General features: G+C 41.4%; 2 protein-coding genes across 2 annotated transcripts; one reads left to right on the forward strand and one right to left on the reverse strand.

The window, feature by feature from the left end:
* Positions 1-11,825: 11,825 nt before the first annotated feature.
* On the forward strand, positions 11,826-13,303 carry LOC5571911 (zinc finger protein 277). Its single transcript, XM_001659958.2, is given in 3 exon segments — positions 11,826-12,707; positions 12,710-13,124; positions 13,127-13,303. Coding segments are annotated over 3 exon segments (1,347 nt in total). The 5' UTR covers positions 11,826-11,903; the 3' UTR covers positions 13,255-13,303.
* Positions 13,304-14,017: 714 nt separating this feature from the next.
* Positions 14,018-14,798, reverse strand: LOC110681327 (GSK3-beta interaction protein-like). The gene has a single exon (XM_021857082.1). It carries the CDS (start codon positions 14,796-14,798, stop codon positions 14,376-14,378), a length of 423 nt encoding a protein of 140 aa, XP_021712774.1. The 3' UTR covers positions 14,018-14,375.
* Positions 14,799-14,935: the final 137 nt, after the last annotated feature.

Consider the following 14,935-nt stretch of genomic DNA (forward strand, 5'->3'; position numbering starts at 1 on the left):
AACCTGCATAATCTGTGGTTAATCTCTAAAGTAACAACAGGAAATATTGATGAAAAAATTCCGTGGAAAAGCATCTGGAGGAAATCCTGGGAAAATCTTTGTGAAAATTATTGCAGTTTTTAACTCTGGAATAAACGTTTGTGGAAGCGTTGGACTGCGCTAGATTTTTGCTGAACTAAGTTCTGAAATATTCTTTTGAGCTTCCATTGAAAAATCGCTGGTAGTATTCTGAAGTATTCCAGAAGAATTTGGAAGCAAATTTAGAATGTTTACACTTGTTTCATATGCTCATGAACGACATATAATTGGAACTTTACTTGCCTTTACCAATTTGGCAATCTTAAAGTCTGTTCCATGTCTAAACATGTTTTATGCTGAATAATTAAAAACGTTAAAAGAACCAAATATGTCAACTAGCGTTTTAATAGCGGAGCAGCAGAAAATTTGTTGATTGAATACTACCATGTACTACTGCTTCAAAACAAATTCCCTGAATGTAGCCGAAATTCCCTGAGAATTCCAGGTTTTTTCCAGGTTCAATCAAATTCACTGATAATTCCAGGTTTTCCAGGTTTTTTCCAGGTAGTAGACACCCTGCTAATCAATTGGTCACTACCAGCTAGTGACTAATCGATTAAGTTTTCAGTTCAAACGGGTGTTCAGTTCTCCAGATTTGTGCTCTTGAAAAATTTGAGGTTTGGCTTCGATTCATCTTCAGCCTTTAAGGCAATGAATTTTAAAGAGTCAAAATATGTCGGACATATACCTAGTACAAGTGCCCCAAACAGGATAATCGTTTCACTTACCGTATTTCCTTCAGTTTCTCAGCGCAAATCCAAGCTCCTGTCGATGATCGATTTATTGTTTTATTCCGTCCAGATGCACTGTCTAGTTTCCAGCCGTCCTGTTTCGTCCCCCTTTTCGCCCCAGCTGGAATTGGCATCAGCGGCAGCACAAGCAACAGGAACAGGCATTTGCCAAAACCGATGGTACCAGAGCACTTTGAATTCGAGCTCACTTCTTTTTGCTAATAATACGCTTCTCTTTTCTTGCAAGTGGGGAAAACACCCTTTCCTATTCTTGCCACCACTACCGTCGAACAATTTCCTCTGCCTGCTTCCTAAGGCAGCACACTTTCAAGTCTTTAGTGATTTGCTTCTTCGAACTAAATTGTGTTTACATTGTGTAGGATTCGTACAAAGAAATTCTTCACTTTGGAAGCACTAACTTCACACTATAATATATTCGTCAAATTCAGCTTGCTTCCATGATCCAATCCTGCCTGCAATTGAGAAGGGAGAAAAACTACTGTAACACCAAATAGAAGTGATGATGAAATCCAGAATGATTCTGCAGAAACAACGCAATCCCCAGAAAAGGCATAACGCTAGTGCTCCCGTTTTCTTTCACTGCGCGGCAACACACACAATCATACACCGAATAAACTTATTCCGACGATCCAATTCCGTGACCTGTCTGCTGTTTCGATTCTCTCTTCTTCCGTCCTCAAACCCAATTTGATTCACTTCCGCAAAGGCAAAAAGATCCAAAACTTCTTGGCTAGCTTCTCTTGTCGTATCCAAAAGCAGCGAGAAAAAGTCACTTTTCGTCGTCGTACGTAGCATCTCCTGCGTCGCTTCCCACTTCCAATCCTGTATGCCGTTTTCTCTGACCGTGTTCTCGAGCTGCCACCAGCTCCACCACACTCACCGCCCTTTTCACCCACAAACAACAACCCGGACCAGAGAAAAAAAGAAAAAGCCAAAAAAAAACCGCACCGACGACCGACCGAAGGAAAAATTCGATCCTATAACATTTCCCCGAATACCATTACCCCGAAAACCATCACCCCGAAAGTCAATACCCCGAATGGTCAAGTACCCCGAAAACCAATACCCGAAAACCATTACCCCGAATAGTCCGTTACCCCGAATACCATTTCCCCGAATGGACCATAACTCCGAATTTCTTGGCACGAAAAATTGAAGATTCGGACAAATGAATCCCATATACCTATTTCATAGAATTTTGATTTTCATTTTGAATTCATGTTCTTCATGTTATCAAAGATTTATTATTCTTTTAATCAACAGCTATTCTTCATGAGCCAAGTGAGAACCCAAATTTTACTCACAGGCGTGTACTTGATTTTGTGAGAATGATTGTGTTCACAGCAATAAATCATTTTTCGAACTGATGATAATGCTGACATGTTAATATAAGAGACCTTTCCCGCCCTCTTTCAAAAGCGTTATATTATTCGGTAATGCATAATTATATTTTTATATTGCTGGAGGCAATGCGAGTTCAACATACTCTAAAATGTTTTTATACTATGGTTTGAAAAATGTCAGATGAAAATGTTAACTGATATCAAACTGACCACTATTTCAAAAGTACATCGCTAAAGAACAGCCTATGATAAAAGAAGAAAAATCACTGTTGAAAGCGTCAATAATTGTGATGCCAACAATCACTTTGCTAGAGCAACTTCCGAAAGAATAGCCGATAACTAAAGAAGGACAAATCTCTTGTTGCAAATTGTAATACTGACAAGATGTAATACAGACAAGTAATGCAGGGGCTTATTTTCATTTATTTTTTGAAGTCACTGTCAACTTTGAATTTCGCTCAAGACAATTTTGTCAGTTGTTTTTTTACCGCTATCGCTCAAACTTCAACTCAAACGGTACAACTCGAAAGAACAGCCTATAACTCAATGAAGAGAAAATCATTGATTAAAATTTTTACACTGCCATTATACAACCTTGAAAGAACAGCCGATGATTGAAAGAATAAAACATCACTAATAGGAATAGTAGTAGTTACTAAGCCAAAAAACTTTCAGGCTCAAATTTGCGAGCTTTCTTGAAGAATTTTTTGAAGTGCATCACTGATTTTCGGGGAAGTGTCGTATTAGGGGAACTGGTTTTCGGGGTAATTTACCATTCGGGGTAATGGTTTTCGGGGTAATGTGTCATTCGGGGTAACGTTGCATTCGGGGTAATGGTTTTCGGGGTACTGGTTTTCGGGGAGATGGTTTTCGGGGTAATGGTATTCGGGGAAGTGTTATAGGACCGAAAAATTCTCCTCCCCGTCCAGTTTTGAAATGCAATTTTACCCACCAAAACACCGCCGTTTCCAACGCACTTTATATGCACCGAACGCCGGAAGTGTTCCGCTACCGGCTGGAACCACTTTCGATCGGTTCCGGGATGGGCGCGGACCGTAAATTTTAGATTTTTCACCGCGTACAATCGAACACGCACACGTTTTGTCAATCCGGAGTTTCTTCATGAGCGCGACGGACGACGACGACGACGAGAAAACGTAATGGCGATCGATGTCGATTGCGGTGTGAATGTTGCTGTGAAGGATGATTAGAAAATCGGGTTGTGGTGGGTTGTGCTGCAGGGGCGCATGTTTACGTCGAACACGGTGAAACTGTTTCATACACGAATATGAAGAAAAATAAAACCGATCCCAATGTATCATTAAAATATCCAAAACGGCCGCTATGAAAAGCATAGATAGCGCCACCGTAGCCTTGTGTGTTTGACAGAACAGCAATGCTGTCACAATGTTAAATCCCATATACAGTGGCGCCTTTGTTGTGATGCGGTGATCACTTGCAAAAACTACCGTCAATGATCCATTTTAGGAAACGATTGATTCACTTCAACAGAGGGTCGTTTTTTTAACTTTCTGGCCTAGATCAAAATTTAAGTCAATGTTCAACATTTTTTCATTGGAATGAATAATAGTAGAATCAACACTAATTAAACTTTTCTAAAGAATCTCTGTCAACCTGTCAAAATTGTTTTACTAATCAGTTGAACAAGTCATTTTTCCTTCTTTTAAAGAGCCAATATTCCACCAAACAAATATAATAGACCATTTCCGAAGAAAACGATATGTTTTGGAGCCTTTAACTGTTAGAAAACAATGAAAAAACTTGCGGCACGTTAGTTCACCCCTCGGTCCCCTACAATTTGTTTCACCTCGAAAAAATGCAAACCCCTTTTTCCCCTATGGTTTTGCCACCACGTTGTGGTGAACTTATGATCAGCTGCATGACCAGATGATTTTTTGTTTATGTTTTCCTTCATCACAATGGGCCCCGCTGCGGTTTCGCTACCTTCTTCATTCACGGCTCCTGAAGTCTCCGTAATCACCGCGGAAACCACTTTCACCGCTTCGGCCGGTTATGACCGCTCCCGGCGAACACTACGCGGTTCTGTAACGCAAGGATTGTAGTCGAAGATGCCTGATCTCTCTGCTTTGTGCCGACGAGAATTGAAGGGATTGAATATGCCGGAAAATTCCCGCCTAGAGGCAGCAACAGCCGCTCAGAATTTCCTTGCGCGGTTGTTGCTGCCTCAAGGCGGAAATCTTTCGGATCAACAGCCAACAGATAGATTAAGGCATTTGTCGGCATGAATAGTTAAAAAATAGCCTCTATTAGAACTAGCGGTACCGTAACTGCTGGGTGGATGAGAAATTTGTTGTTAGGGGGTGGTTTTGAATTTTAAATCTGTGGAGGAAAATATATTTTCCTTAAGGAAGACTTGAATCGGGTTGGAGTTTGAAACTATGATTCAGAACAGGTTGCGCAAGTTCCAACCTGGTTTAAAAACGTTTGTTTGAGTAGTTTCGGTGGCGCTCCTGTTTGGGGCGCCCTGACCGGGTCACGGTCAGTTTGAGCGCGCACCTGATTTGACGTTTGCAAATGTAAACAAGCATCCCAATGCAGGGGTGGAATCGACTGTTGCAAAATCACCACGCTGATACCATAGGGTGGAACAAACTGTGCCGCATCTCAAATTATTTTTCAAAATGTGGTGAGTATCCATGTTTTCAATTTTTTCTTATGAAAATCAGGAGTGCATATAAACAAAATCTGGAAAGCGTTAATATTCATTAAAAATGATTGTCTTTCGAAGAAAAATACAAAAACTGGGGGTTAAATCTGACGGAAATGGTCTATTGTGTAAACAGCTGTACATAAGAGGAACTAACGTTTTGGTTGCTTCGCACTTCAGCTGTTTCCATGCTTAAGCTAAGTATGCTGTTCCGGCTCAAGAAAAGTAAAAATTTCTGCCCAAGAAATGGTCAAGAAATTTCCTACAGTGAGCTCCATTTGAATTGACATTTCTTTTCAACTGCGTACTGCGATCAAAGAAAAATGCTTTTCTTGATCAATGGATCATTGAATGTAGTTTTTGCAAGTGCTCACCGTATCAAAACAAAGGCACTACTGTATATGGGATTTAACATTGCATTGCTGTTCTGTCAAACACACAAGGCTACGGTGGCGCTATCTATGCTTTCCATAGCGGCCGTTTTGGTTATTTTAATGATCCATTCCCACGCATCGAGATAGGCGATTACTTTTCTGTTGAAGTGCATACTTCGCTTTAGCATGAACATGAATTAAAATCTGAATAGGTATTTATAAAATCCTAATACAACGTATCTATCCGAGCAGTTAATGCAAAGAAAGCCAAAAAAACTAATAATTAACACATTCACGGGTTAAATATTTCCACTCTAAATAGCTTATTTGTTATACTAAACCATATTCGGTCTAATTCACCCCATGTAATGCATTTATGCCTTTTATACTTTGCTAGTATACCGTGGGACCAAGATAGCCGTAGCGGTAAACGCGCAGCTATTCAGCATGACCATGCTAAGTGGTCGTGGGTTCGATCCCGCTGGTTGAGGATCTTTTCGTAAAGGAAATTTTCTCGATTTCCCCAGGGCATAGAGTATCTTCGTACCTGCCACACGATATACACATGCAAAAATGGTCAATCGGCAAAGAAAGCTCTCAGTTAATAACTGTGGAAGTGCTCATAAGAACACTAATCTGAGAAGCAGGCTTTGTCCCAGTTGGGAGTAACGCCATAAAGAAGAAGAAGATTCATATATCAAGCGTGTGTTAGAATAAGGGCGAAAATCGCATGATCGATTTCTCTTCATCGATCCTCTCTTCTGTGAATAAAGGTGATAAGATGCAAGTTTGTCAGCATTTTTTCACCTCAGGACGCAAAATTGTATCACAGGCCAAGCGATATGAAGTGTAAAAAATCAGTGGGGGTTGTGTACAAGACACGACCGCATGACGTTAACTACGCCATGTGATTTGCTGCATTTGAATTTACGTCAATTGTCATAATAGCAACCTTCCAGAATGTAACGGTTTGTGAATTTAAGAACAGTGAGAAGCTCTTCGTTCGGAAAAGTGCTCAAGTCATCGATATCGTCATCGCCAACGTAAATTTCAATTTGTCGTATTGTCAATTATTCTTCTTCTTGGCATAACGTCCCCACTGTGACAGAGCCTACTTCTCAGCTGTTCAATGAGTACTTCCACAGTTATTAACTAAGAGCTTTCTTTGCCAAAGTTGCCATTTTCGCATTCGTACATCGTGTGGCAGGTACGATGATACTTTATGCCCAGGGAAATTAAGAAAATTTCCATTACGAAATTACCGACAGGTAATCAAACCCAGACACATTCAGCATGACTTTGCTTTGTAGCCGCGGACTCTAACCACTCGGCTAAGGAAGGCTCCTATTTGCCAATTATTCATAACATATCAGATATTGTATGATGTTACGAGAAGCATTAAGTGATTTTAGCAAGTATGTGGTATTAGGAAATATTACACAATAGTCTTATCCACCGGTATACTAAATTTTCTCGGTCCAAGAATTTTGACACTTGAGCGGGTCCGAAACACGTGGAAAGCATACAGAAGCGTATCCCGCTCAAGTGTCACAATTCTCAGATCGAGTGAATTTAGTACACCGGTGGATTGGACCATTAACTCTTTAGTACACATTTGTTGGCTCTGGAAAGGGCCGATTGAATTGTTAAATTCGAGTAACACAGACATATTTTGACAGCACACAGACTAAAATTATCCTCGCCCGAAGAGATTTGCGGTGGCGATGACGATGGACGTTTCTACAGGCGGCTTTGGCTGATTTTCTTCAGTCATCTCGTACAAATCTTGCATTAGCGCACACTGATTCCTGCAGGTCCAATTTTCAAAGCGCGAGCCAATCTAGAAATCTTGTTCGATTTCACAAACCAGACGCTGGATTGGCAACTTGAAAATCTACATCTCAGCAGGCTTCTGGCAGCGAGGTACTCCTCGCTGAGCAGGTTCGGAGCACTTACCAGCTCGAAAGCGAAAATGGAATGAAACCGAATCTGACGTAGAAAGCATGTTTTATTACCTTAGATAGCAAATGATGCTCCTCCCTTTCGTGTTCTTCTCTTTCTGATAGTCCAATCTGGGAAATGGGCATGTGCCAATGATGTGTTGGGCTGAGAATTACTTGAAAATCTCAGAAAATGCTAATGCGTAAGAAATGAATGATTTGTCGGAAGAGTTGACATTTACTAAATATTCAATAATTAGCTATTGATAATCATTAGTTTTATTATTATTAAGGTAAATTTCTGATCCATTACTACAATTGCCAGAATTATTACAATCTACTTCAAGATTATGAAACCGAGTTTAGTACAATACCATTAAATTCCACTAGAGTTTGTATCCTTTGACAGATACGCGTATTTCGACCTCAACTGTAAGGCCGTCTTCAGTGTAGTGTCGAGTCTAGTACTCGACTGTGGCAATTTTGTTACATGTGATAATTTACGTCATCGAAGTTGTCCCATAAAATATGGGAAAACAATGACGCCGTTTGAAATGCCACTCTATTTTACAATCGTTTTGAAATGTTGAGCACTCATCCCAACGGCACTGCAGCAGCGTCCTCGAAAGCATCCTCAAATTGCCGTATTGTCAATTATTCGTAATAAATCAGTTATTGAATGATGCTATGAGATGAATAAAGAGATGTGGTAAACACATTAGGGAATATTACACAATCAACTCTTTAAAAACACATTTGTTGGCTCTGAAAAGGGCCGATTGAATTGTTGAATTTGCGTAACACGGACACATTTTGGCGGCTTTGGTCGATTTTCTTCAGCCATCTCGAACAAATTAAAGAATATTACACAATCAACTCTTTAAAACACATTTGTTGGCTCTGAAAAGTGCCGAATGAATTGTTGAATTTGCGTAACACGGACACATTTTGACGGCGCACTGGTTGCAATTTTCCTCGCCCGGTGAGATTTTCGGTGCTGATGACGATGTGCGCTTCAACAAGCGGCTTTGGTAGATTTTCTTCAGCCATCTCGAACAATTCAAGGAATATTACACAATCAACTCTTTAAAACACATTTGTTGGCTCTGAAAAGGGCCGATTGAGTTGTTGAATTTGCGTAACACGGACACACTTTGACGGCGCACTGGTAGCAATCCTCCTCGCCCGATGAGATTTGCGGTGCGGATGGCGATGTGCGCTTCAACAAGCGGCTTTGGTCGGTTTTCTTCAGCCATCTCGTTACAAACAGCTTGCCTTGGTAGCGAGGAGCTGAGCAGGTTTGCAGGAGCTCTTACCAGCTCGAAAGCGAAAACAGAATGAAACCGAATTCAACGAAGAAGGGATGCTTTATACCCTTGGAATAGCAGGTGATGCTCCTCCTTTCAAATTCTTCGTTTTCTTATCTGGGAAATATGCTATATGAAACTGATGTCTGGGTAAGGGATGTACAAGATTAGCATTATGCTGTTATTGCATACCGACGGCACTGCAGCAGCGTCCTCGGAAACATCCTCAAATTGCCGTATTGTCAATTATTCGTAATAAATCAGTTATTGAATGATGCTATGAGATGAATAAAGAGATGTGGTAAACACATTAGGGAATATTACACAATCAACTCTTTAAAACACATTTGTTGGCTCTGAAAAGGGCCGATTGAATTGTTGAATTTGCGTAACACGGACACATTTTGGCGGCTTTGGTCGATTTTCTTCAGCCATCTCGAACAAATTAAAGAATATTACACAATCAACTCTTTAAAACACATTTGTTGGCTCTGAAAAGTGCCGAATGAATTGTTGAATTTGCGTAACACGGACACATTTTTGACGGCGCACTGGTTGCAATCTTCCTCGCCCGGTGAGATTTTCGGTGCTGATGACGATGTGCGCTTCAACAAGCGGCTTTGGTAGATTTTCTTCAGCCATCTCGAACAATTCAAGGAATATTACACAATCAACTCTTTAAACCGTATTTGCGTAACACGGACACACTTGACGGCGCACTGGTAGCAATCCTTCTCGCCCGATGAGATTTGCGTTGCGGATGACGATGTGCGCTTCAACAAGCGGCTTCGGTCGATTTTCTTCAGCCATCTCGTACAAACAGCTTGCCTCTGGTAGCGAGGAGCTGAGCAGGTTTGCAGGAGCTCTTACAGCTCGAAAGCGAAAACAGAATGAAACCGAATTCAACGAAGAAGGGATGCTTTATACCCTTAGAATAGCAGGTGATGCTCCTCCTTTCAAATTCTTCGTTTTCTTATCTGGGAAATAGGCTATATGAAACTGATGTCTGGGTAAGGAATTACAAGATTAGCATTATGCTATTATTGCATCCCGACGGCACTGCAGCAGCGTCCTCGGAAACATCCTCAAATTGCCGTATTGTCAATTATTCGTAATAAATCAATTATTGTATGCTGCTATGAGATGAATTAAGAAATTATAGCAAGTATGTGGTATACACATTAGGGAATATTACACAATTAACTCTTTAAAACACATTTGTTGGCTCCGGAAAGGGCCGATTGAATTGTTGAATTTGCGTAACACGGACACATTTTGGCGGCTTTGGTCGATTTTCTTCAGCCATCTCGAACAAATTAAAGAATATTACACAATCAACTCTTTAAAACACATTTGTTGGCTCTGAAAAGTGCCGATTGAATTGTTGAGTTTGCGTAACACGGACACATTTTGACGGCGCAATGGTTGCAATCCTCCTCGCCCGGTGAGATTTTCGGTGCTGATGACGATGTGCGCTTCAACAAGAGGCTTTGGTAGATTTTCTTCAGCCATCTCGAACAATTCAAGGAATATTACACAATCAACTCTTTAAAACACATTTGTTGGCTCTGAAAAGTGCCGATTGAATTGTTGAATTTGCGTAACACGGACACATTTTGACGGCCGCACTGGTTGCAATCTTCCTCGCCCGGTGAGATTTTCGGTGCTGATGACGATATGCGCTTCAACAAGCGGCTTTGGTAGATTTTCTTCAGCCATCTCGAACAATTCAAGGAATATTACACAATCAACTCTTTAAAACACATTTGTTGGCTCTGAAAAGGGCCGATTGAATTGTTGAATTTGCGTAACACGGACACACTTTGACGGCGCACTGGTAGCAATCCTCCTCGCCCGATGAGATTTGCGGTGCGGATGGCGATGTGCGCTTCAACAAGCGGCTTTTGGTCGATTTTCTTCAGCCATCTCGTACAAACAGCTTGCCTCTGGTAGCGAGGAGCTGAGCAGGTTTGCAGGAGCTCTTACCAGCTCGAAAGCGAAAACAGAATGAAACCGAATTCAACGAAGAAGGGATGCTTTATACCCTTAGAATAGCAGGTGATGCTCCTCCTTTCAAATTCTTCGTTTTCTTATCTGGGAAATAGGCTATATGAAACTGATGTCTGGGTAAGGGAATTACAAGATTAGCATTATGCTATTATTGCATCCCGACGGCACTGCAGCAGCGTCCTCGGAAACATCCTCAAATTGCCGTATTGTCAATTATTCGTAATAAATCAATTATCGTATGCTGCTATGAGATGAATTAAGAAATTATAGCAAGTATGTGGTATACACATTAGGGAATATTACACAATTAACTCTTTAAAACACATTTGTTGGCTCCGGAAAGGGCCGATTGAATTGTTGAATTTGCGTAACACGGACACATTTTGACGGCGCACTGGTTGCAATCCTCCTCGCCCGGTGAGATTTTCGGTGCTGATGACGATGTGCGCTTCAACAAGCGGCTTTGGTCGATTTTCTTCAGCCAGCTCGAACAAATTAAGGAATATTACACAATCAACTCTTAAAAACACATTCGTTGGCTCTGGAAAGGGCCGATTGAAATGTTGAATTTGTGTAACACGGACACACTTTGACGGCGCACTGGTAGAAATCCTCCTCGCCCGATGAGGTTTGCGGTGGCGATGACGATTGCGCTTCAACAAGCGGCTTCAGTCGTGGCGGCGTGTTGTTGTTCCATTCGCGTTCCATTGAAAACTGAGCTGAGAATGCGAAAGGCACTCGAGACTTGCTCGCCGACCATGTTCACAGTCTGACGGCAAAAAGAAGAATGTGCGAAGAAGCAGGAATCGGTCTGCTTTTATAGTGCGAAGCGGAACGCAAAAGAAGCGTGGAAAACTGCTTGCACGTGATTGGTTGCGTAAGAAAGGGGTCGACATTTTCCAAATTTTCAATAGTTTATTGTCGATATTCAATAGTTTTCTCCATTCGAGAAAATTGCTGTATACATTTCCGACCGATTGGTGGGAAAATTTTTAAAATCTATAGATAAATGACTGAGTTATTAGCGTTCAAAATCTTTCATAATTTCGTGACGGTCGCAAAATTTTAGATTTTCAATTGACACCCAGTATATGCCGTAAGACGTAGTTAACGTCAAAATGCTAACAAACTTCATCTTGTAACCTTTATTCACAGAAGAGAGGATCGATGAGAGAAATCGATCATGCGACTTACGCCCTTACTCCAGCACACGCTTGATTTATGCTGCAAAGGATACGTAAATTTGTTGGTTAGAATTTGTTCAGAATGTGCTGTCACATCTGTCACGTGCATCGTGTGCTTTGTTGTTGTTTCCAGATCAATATGCCATCACAATCAACAAAAAAATCCAATTTCAAGCGTTTTCATAAGAAAAGTGATAATCGTGCGTGGAGATCTTCTAATGCTACGATGACATCCGCCAGCGGTGAAACGGATGTGGCCAGAGCCTGCGACGCAGCGAAAGCCGGATCATCGGTGATCGGACCGCTCAATTTCAAGGACGAAAGTTCCAATCCACCGCCTTCCCGTTTAGCGGACGACACATCCGTCGAGTGTATGTTTTGCGATAAAGTGTATAACTTTCGGCAAGGGGACGAACGGGACCAGTACCTCGCGCACCTGTACATGGTTCATCGGTTGGTGATTGCCGACGTCGGTGAGGTGGAATGTCTGGCCAGTTATAGTCGGTTTTGGAAGGAACGGTTTAGAGAGCATCCGATGGAAAAGTATTGCTCTGCGTTGCTGTTGAATCATCTTCCGGACGGAACGCCGGCTAGCAATGAGAAATACTTCATGCTGAGTGACATTGAACCGGTGGACTACGAACTGCGACAGAGATTGAAACGGGAAATGATGGAGCTGGTACTGGCGAGACATCAGTTCGAAAGAACGGATCGGAATTTTAATCGGGGGTGTTTGTACTGCCGGGATCTGCACGCGGAAACGAGAACCGAATTCCTCGAGCATCTGTACTCTAAACATTTCTTACTGCTAGGGAAAGCTGAAAACTTAGTTTTTGTAGATGAGTTAATAGATACGGTGCAGGAGAAGATGGACAATTTGATTTGCTTGTTCTGTGAGAAGGTATTCAAAGATCGTCCGACCCTCAAGGAGCACATGAGAAAGAAAGGTCACAAGAGGATAAACCCAGAGAACAAATTCTATGATCGTTTCTTTCTAGTGAACTACAGGAATGATCGTCTGAAGAAACCGTCGTCTGTTGGGAAGCAACGGTTCCGATCAAAGCCCGAGCCAAGGAAAGTTCCCCGTTTCATACGGACGATTCAGATTCGGATTGGTCCGACTGGTACGGAGAGGAACAACCAACTACCTGTCTGTTCTGCACCATAGCGAAAGCGAAAATAGATGACCTGAAGCAGCACATGAAAACGGACCACGGCTTCGATTTTGATGCTCAGGTCGTTGGCCTAACTTTCTACCAGCGGGTGAAAATCGTCAACTACATTCGCCGGCAGATGCATGTACTGAAATGCGTGCTTTGTCGTGAAGAGTTTCCTTCAAAAGATGATCTGCAATGTCACCTACGAGAAACAGCACATTACTCCACCGGGGAGCAGCAGTTTTGGGATCAGCCGGAGTTTTTCTTCCCCACCTACGAAGACGATCAGTTCCTTGCCACCTGGAGGACGACAGCCCGGACCTTTCGGATGACAGCTCGGTGGTCATTTCGGAGAAGGTAGAAGCAAAAGTCAACACCGAGGCGGAATCGTTATCGCTGGAAAACTTTAGATTAGATTAAGTTTATTCGATGGCCGTTGTATAAAATATAATACTAAAAGAATATATCATTGGGGTGTTTTAGAAAAAAAAAATCATTGTTCGAAAATTCAAAGTCAACCCTAGAAAGGAATACGCTTAATTGGGTCCTAAAATTTTTAATGGAATCTTGTTTTTATTTAACAACACGAAAGAGCATGTTAATGTAACTACTTTAGCAATTTTTCCCGTTCGAATGACGGCTATATCATGTTTAAACTTTAATTTAAAAATTGGGTCCATAAATCAGAGCTGCCAGATGATTTGATAGAAAACCTGTATCCACGAGGTTAAAAAATCTGTGTCCCATACGAAAAAATCTGTGTCCATACAAAAATTGTTGAAAGAAAATCTGTGTTCCATACAAATTGAATCTGTCTCAGAATAAAAATATCTGTGTAATACAGAGAAATCTGTACATCTGGCAGCCCTGCCATAAATGAACCTTGACACTTGAGATCATGTTTGACGTTCGCCTAGTCGACAAAAACACCACAGGGGTTTTAGTTTTAACACTGGGGTTGTTCCTATCTGACATTTCGGAAGGGAAACGGAAAACAAAATACACCCTAAATTTGAGTTTAAGCCTAGGGGTGTGACAAAATCTAAAAAAAATGTTTTTTGGACTTAAACCAACGGAAAACATTAGAAAATTGAGTAAGCATGTATTTTTGGCCTAAACTTAAGCGATTGGCACTTAAATCGGGACAGGGCTTTAGGACCCTATTATAGTATTTTTGTAGAACATATTAACTTTCTAAAATATTACAGCACATGCTCAAAAAAACTATTGGAAAAATAAATAAAAAATAGAAAAATAATAGGCTTTAGAAACCAAAACGTCACAATATGAATTTTCAACAAAAATAATAAAATTTCATAAGTCGATCTGACGATACTTTTTTAAGAAAATTAATATGTTCAACAAAAATGTTATAAATAGCCATATTTTTCTTCTTGACTTTTCGAACATTGTTTCCACTGAAACAGCCTAATATATCATGCTTATTCGAGAAAATCGTCACGCCTAACATTACTAAACAAAATTATACTACCAGCAGTAAATATGGATTGAAAATATCTAACAAACAACACTCTTTTGTCCTAATCTGCCCCTTCGACCTTTTCGTCTTCCGCCTGGGCACCGTTTCCTACCATCCGTTCCTGAATCTGTTTGCTGAGGGCATCCGCCAGGCAGCTTCCAAACGATTCCACATAGGCCGGACTTACATGCGACAGCAGCGAGTACGGTGTCTCAAAGCATTCATCGCCCAACAACTGATGGTCCACGCAGTCGAACCGATCGCCCACAATCCGGAGACCTTCCCGGTTCAGTTTGATGCACACTTCCGTCCCTTCCAGCGTGCGCAGATTGATGTAGGCTTCGGAGTCGGTGGTCGGGAGCTGGTTGGAAATTTGCGCTTCCTTTACGTGGCGGACGATATCCTGGATGACGCCCTGTGCTTCCTTAGTCCAATCGAGGACGTCGTCCTGTTCGGAGTAGAACTTTTCGTATGCGCTTTCCATTTTTTGTTCAAACAACTCAAAATTTAATATTACTGCATCCGAATGTGACGCAGTCGGTCGGGCTAATGGCTAATTAACAAATTTTGCTTTTGTAAACAACGACACCCGCACGTAGAATGATTAAGCCCTTTCTGATT

The sequence above is a fragment of the Aedes aegypti genome, unplaced genomic scaffold (genome assembly GCF_002204515.2).
Source record: "Aedes aegypti strain LVP_AGWG unplaced genomic scaffold, AaegL5.0 Primary Assembly AGWG_AaegL5_hic_scaff_717_PBJ_arrow, whole genome shotgun sequence".
In the NCBI taxonomy this organism is placed as follows: Eukaryota; Metazoa; Arthropoda; class Insecta; order Diptera; family Culicidae; genus Aedes; species Aedes aegypti.

Excerpts from the sequence above, each read along its gene's own strand:
- LOC110681327 (XM_021857082.1), bottom strand. The coding sequence starts at position 14,798 with ATGGAAAGCGCATACGAAAAGTTCTACTCCGAACAGGACGACGTCCTC.